At 43.9% G+C, this 6,181-nt stretch overlaps 1 protein-coding gene across 1 annotated transcript; it reads left to right on the forward strand.

Annotated features, from left to right (window-relative positions):
• The first annotated feature begins 1,390 nt into the window (after window positions 1–1,390).
• Window positions 1,391–2,611, forward strand: sox1a (SRY-box transcription factor 1a). Its single transcript, XM_037686557.1, has one exon. It carries the CDS (start codon window positions 1,560–1,562, stop codon window positions 2,586–2,588), a length of 1,029 nt encoding a protein of 342 aa, XP_037542485.1. The 5' UTR covers window positions 1,391–1,559; the 3' UTR covers window positions 2,589–2,611.
• The last annotated feature ends 3,570 nt before the right edge of the window (window positions 2,612–6,181 follow it).

Consider the following 6,181-nt stretch of genomic DNA (forward strand, 5'->3'; position numbering starts at 1 on the left):
TTACAAATTTTAAAAAGCCGAATTTTCACTTTTGATTTGTTAATATTTTAAAAATTATAACGGCTTAAAAATGTTCATTTGAATTCATTTCTAATAGTGTTTATTTTGAGCACAATCATCTTTATTATCTGTTCTTTAGTTTCTCGTGATACCTTCACTGACTCAGCTGCGGGTGCGCCTCCCTCATCATTACATTATCACCCTCCTCGGGCCTTAAGCAAAATGGAGACGTTTTATTGACCAGCACATCCCTTATTTAAAAAAAAAAAAAAACACGGATCTGATCCTCCAGCTCCAAAAAACAGAGTGATATCAAACCAAACTCTAATTAAAATGAAAGAATAAAAGACGCAGCAAAGAATGATTAAATCGTTAGTCTCGCCACGGGAAGTGGTATTTCGTTTTCCCTTTCAATTAGAGGCTGATTGGAGCTTTTCAGGGGAGGTCAGCTGTGAAATCTGGATTATTTATGCGCGGACTCAAAGCCTCGCGCGGACTGCTCTTCTCTCTCGGTCAACAAGCAGGATCCTTCACGAGATGTTAAATAAAAAGCAACAGCTGTGTAAAAGTAAAAATTTTTTTTTTTTTTTTTTTTTGGGGGGGGGGGATTGGATGGGGGGCAGAGCTCGTTTCCCATCACCAGTAGACGGCGATCACGGCGCGTTACCCCGCAGTTTCACCTCATTATCCATCTTTACGCACTTCTCCTTTTGGAACTCTCTTTAAAAATCATAAACCTCTTACGTCATTTTCTGCTTTGAGTGCGCGCGCGGATTGTGAGATGTATGTCTTCACACCTTAATTATAAGGACAACGGAGGAGAAAGAGACGTTCTTGTTTATTTTGAATGATGATTCATCATAAAAACCTGGATTAAACAAATCGTTCTTGGCTAATTTAAAGCTCAGATGAGAACAGGTTCAAAAATGTTGTTTCGGAGCGCTTTAAAAGTTGCAGGCGGTTAATGGAAACCCCTCTTGAATGTTTCTCTTGAAGTTGGACTCGTTGTAATCAGAGATAAAACGCAGCATTCAGCCGCTTCATCAGCGCGAGCAAATCTTAGTTATTTTTGTTGTTAAAGTCTTTGAGAGCTTGTTTGAAACATTTCAAATGCCTCGGTGCTATTTGTGGGATTGATCCACCGCTCTGCCTCCTCCTCCTCTTCCTCCTCCTCCTCCGGTGTGCTCTTCCTCCGTGCTCCTTTAGTCACCTGACCAAACTCCATGCAAATCACTCTGCTGCTCCAGCCCCATTGGACGCTCGTGGCTCATTTAACCGCTGTCAGTGCGCATCACATGGCCGCCGCTTTAACCAACTTCTCAACTCAAACAGGGAAAGTGGCTCAAATGCTCCAATTTTGTCTCTGGATGTGAAGCAGCCCAGCAGAAGAGCACGTGAAAGCCTGCTTGGAGAACATTTTATATGCCTTCTCGGATTAATTTTCATCTGCTGCTTGTTTCCTTTGGGGTGAGAAGACTCGTTTCAGCCTCCGCGCGCTCGAACTCCTGAACTGTTTGTCTTCTTCTTCTCTGTTGGTGGTGAAGTTTAAAACCAGGTGAATGTATAGCATGATGATGGAAACTGACCTCCATTCCCCCGGCCCCCAAACGAACACGAGCACGGGGCCGAACAGCGGCTCCAACAAAGCGAACCAGGAGCGCGTAAAGAGACCAATGAACGCGTTCATGGTGTGGTCCCGCGGGCAGCGCAGGAAGATGGCGCAGGAGAATCCCAAGATGCACAACTCGGAGATCAGCAAGCGGCTGGGCGCCGAGTGGAAGGTGATGTCCGAGGCGGAGAAGCGCCCCTTCATCGACGAGGCGAAGCGTTTGAGAGCCATGCACATGAAGGAGCATCCGGATTACAAGTACCGGCCCAGACGGAAGACCAAGACTCTGCTGAAGAAGGACAAATACTCCCTGGCTGGTGGACTGCTGTCTGGACCCAGCGCCGGCGGGGGAGTTGGTTTGAGTGTCGGTATGAGCTCATCCGGGGTCGGACAGAGGTTAGAGAGCCCCGGGGGTCACGGAGGCTCCGCCAGCTCCGGCTACGCGCACATGAACGGCTGGGCGAACGGCGCGTACTCGGGGCAGGTGGCTGCAGCCGCTGCGGCCGCGGCGATGATGCAGGAGGCTCAGCTCGCCTACAGCCAGCACCCCGGCAGCGGAGCGCACCACCACCACCACTCCCACCACCACCACGCGCACAACCCGCAGCCCATGCACCGCTACGACATGACGGCGCTGCAGTACAGCCCCATCTCGAACTCTCAGAGCTACATGAGCGCCTCTCCGTCCAGCTACGGCGGGATCACCTACACGCAGCACCAGGGCTCCGGCGTCTCCTCCTCCGCCGCCATGGGGACGTTAGGGTCGCTGGTGAAGTCGGAGCCGAGCGTAAGCCCCCCCGTGAGCAGCACACACGCACGGGGCCCCTGCCCCGGAGACTTGAGGGAGATGATAAGCATGTATTTACCGACCGGGGAGCCGGGGGACCCGTCCATGCAGAGCAGACTCCACGCCTTACCGCAGCACTACCAGAGCGCAGCGGCTGGAGTCAACGGGACGGTCCCTCTGACACACATTTAAAAGTCCCAGAACTAACACAAACCAGAACCAAATATTTACCTCTTTTATAAATCACTTCGCTCCCGAGAGCTCCTTGCATTTTGTACAGAATGTTTATGAATATGTAAATGAAGGTAAAATAACTAAATCCTCTCGGCTTTTTTTTTTTAATTATTATTATTATTATTATTGATAAATAACCAGTGGGATTATAACATGACGCTGAGATGTACCATCTGTTTGTCCATTTAGTTCAAGGGGGACACCGGGGGGAGGGGGTGTGGATTTTCTTAAATTATCTCATACTTTTTTGGGGGGAGGGTGTCTTGTAAGTTAGAAAATGAGGTACGGTGTCATAATCATAAGAAAGTGCTTTAAAAGAAATGAGAAGGGGGGGGGGGGGTCATCGTCAAACATTTGTGTTCATTTGCTGTCTTCAAAAAAATTTGCTCATCTCCTTTTTATTGTAACGCTCTAATTATTATTGTAAATTGTGAATAGTTTTATTATCTCAGACTGAATGACGGAGCAGCCGCTGTTGTAACTTAAAGCGCTTTTCTGCAAGAAAAGCCCTGAAATGAAAAAGAACTGAATAAATTTCACGAGATGTTGCTTTGATTCCTAAGAAACAAACACGTCTTGGTTGGTTATTTTCGCAATGCTTAATGGTTTTCATGTTTTCGGACACAAAATGATCACATGACCCATCAAATTATAAAAAATAAAAAAAATCTGATTATATTTTATTTGGGATATTGCTGCTGATCCTGACCCTTCAGCTTTAAACTGACAGATAAGACTTAGTGTGTTTGCGCGTCAAAATCTAGGAGACATTTTTACATAATGTGTTGTTTTGTTAAATTTACAAAGTATTTTATTTTGCATATTTTTTCACCCAATTGCTTGAGCTGAAATATGATTTATCCCTTTCAATTTTTTTTTAAGTTTATTTTTCATCAGATTTCTTTTTAATTATTTGATCCACAATATAATCTGACATAGAAACAAACAGGCCTCACAAAATAAACCACCTGTTAATATTCTTTAAATGTTCACAGTTTCCAGGAATAAGATTTTTTTTATTATTATTGCTGTTTTCTCATTTTCTTGCCCGGCTTTAAATGGCCTAAAATGTTTATTTCAATAAAAGCACTATTTAAATTATTCTATTTTTTTCCTCTTACAGCACATTTGTATAATATGAACAATTATTCTAATTTCACACTTATTAAAAGTCCTTTCATTTCAAGCTTTGAGCCCAAAAATTGCAACCTGTAGCAAATGTTTTACTTGCAAATTTAAGTTTTAACTTTTTTTAATAATATTCAAACAGTAAAGCATGCATTATGTTTTGTGAACTCTGAAAGTTGTGATGGAATTTAACTTTTTGTTTGTTTGTTTAGGAAACAAACAAAACAAAAAAAAAAATCCAGACACAAAACTTTTGATTTTAGAGAAAAAATATAAGAATCCTCAAAATCAGAAATTGATTTGGATCAATCTCCTTTACCTTGTATAAAATATTTGATGCATAGAAACTTTGATTTGCACTTTAATAACTGCACATAAACCGAACTAAAATCAGAGCATGGGCCCAGTAGGCTGATAAAAAAAACATGCTCAAAATGTCTTCAAAAATGTGCATTTATGAAAAAAATAAATAAACTCCTTCATGAGCGCACTATTTTCCGACAGTTAGCATTTGACCTGTTGTAGTTTTTGTTCATCTTCACATCCTTCTCATTGTGGGAGGATTCATTCGGTTTGCCTTAACACTTTCTGCAGCCAAAAGATTTAAAACAGTCACAGGAAATAAAGCGCACGAGCCACAAAAATCATCCTCAGACAACAACTGCAGTTCGTGTCAGAAACAACAGAACATTTTATGTAATTTTTGTTTCACATTTAAACATAAAAAGTTGCAGATGTCATGGCGCGTTTGAGATTAAAACATCTGACAAGAAGCTGCGCTCCTTGTTTGATTTTAGATTAGGAGTTTTAAATCTCTTGAGAGCATATGGAAAAAAAGGGCACATTTAGCAAAGGTTTCAATCCTCTTAAAGGTAATTTACTGAAATGCTTCTGAAGATGATTTCATCTTTGACAGCTGCTTTGACAGTTATGATCTGCGCGGGCTTACAGATATACCAGCTAATAGTCATACACATGCAAATGAGGGTGACTTTATGCATTTTAAAAATCAATTCTCAAATACATAGTTAGAGGCCCTATTTCACACTGATGAAGGCTTGCACGCGCGCTCGCCAATTAAAAGCTCATAATGACACGTTTTGGGGTTAATCTGTAGGGAACAAGTTTTTCTTTAACTCCCAACAGAAAAAAGAAGAAAGATAATAAAATAAAATAAATGCATCGGAGACATCTCTGCACCTTGAGGCTAAAGGGGGGGGGGGGGAGGAGTCTCATCTGCTGATGTGAAGAGATGCGGATTAGCAGTGAAAGGCGGAGCGCGTCACGGCGCATCGCCAGGTTCAAAGAGGGAGCGTTCTGGCAAATTTAACCCGCATAAATTACACCTTGAGGTGGAAGAGGGGGTGCGGGGGGGGGGGGGGGGGGGGGTGCAGGGTGCAATGCATAGGAAGCTCTTCAGTATATGTGGCGGAACAGGTTTCTGCAATAACTCGGGTATGAGTGCGCGCGCGCCGCCTCTGTGTTTATAGCTGACCGGGCCAATAAATCTCTCCTCCGTACGATCCTCTTATCTTGTAGCCACCGATATATTCCGAGCTATGAGGCCATCAGCGGCGGCAGCACAATCGGTTGTTCGCACAGCCCCGATCCCTTGCACTCCCTGTCCTAAATGGGGATAATTAGCGTCACTTTATCACGCCTCTGCATATTTTCTCCGCGTCTCCCCCTCCTCTCTTCCTAAAAAAAAAAAAAGGGAAAGGAAAAATTACCAAGCAGCCTGCTCTTGTCGCCCGCTCTCTGTCACAGAAGATTATGGAGACAGATTGCACAGAGCGAATGTGCCGGGCGAGATTAGCGCGGAATAGAGAAAGCAGCTGGGCCAATGAATTCCTCGGAAGGGCCTTATCGTGCTATTACACGTTGACATGTTTAACAATCTTGCTGCCTCTTAATCCTGCAGTGTTGCTCTCCATCTACCCACAGCCACACGGCGCCGCACGCCGGCGCGCAGACCTAATGCACCGAAACGCAGCAGCACAGCTGAACCAAAAGTTGAGGGAAAAAACTGGATTTTTTTCCAAACTTTTCCCCCCCATCCAACAGAAATCACGAAAGCACTTTAGTTGTTTTATTTTAGATCTGTCTGTTTCCTCAGATTTCTTTTTTTGCTGGAATCTGCAACCTGTGGAGGTTTTTTGAAAATACTTTATTTTTTTTACATTTCAATCTCTGCTCCACATCATTAACCTGCTTTGAAGTTAGAACGTCAGTGATTGCGCTTTTTTGTGCCAAATTGACGCAAAAAGTGTCCCTCTTATGTCAAGTTTTGTATTGATTTCTTCATTTGTTTTGAACCACAAACATATCCCGAACCCCCTTGCACACCACTACCATCCGGTCCCTGGCAGTGTATATCTGGGGGGGGGGGGGGGGGGGGGGGGGGGGGGGGGGGTGGGGGGGGG

The sequence above is a fragment of the Nematolebias whitei genome, chromosome 13 (genome assembly GCF_014905685.2).
Source record: "Nematolebias whitei isolate Nwh7 chromosome 13, NemWhi1, whole genome shotgun sequence".
NCBI classification, from domain to species: domain Eukaryota; kingdom Metazoa; phylum Chordata; class Actinopteri; order Cyprinodontiformes; family Rivulidae; genus Nematolebias; species Nematolebias whitei.

Excerpts from the sequence above, each read along its gene's own strand:
- sox1a (XM_037686557.1), top strand. The coding sequence starts at position 1,560 with ATGTATAGCATGATGATGGAAACTGACCTCCATTCCCCCGGCCCCCAA.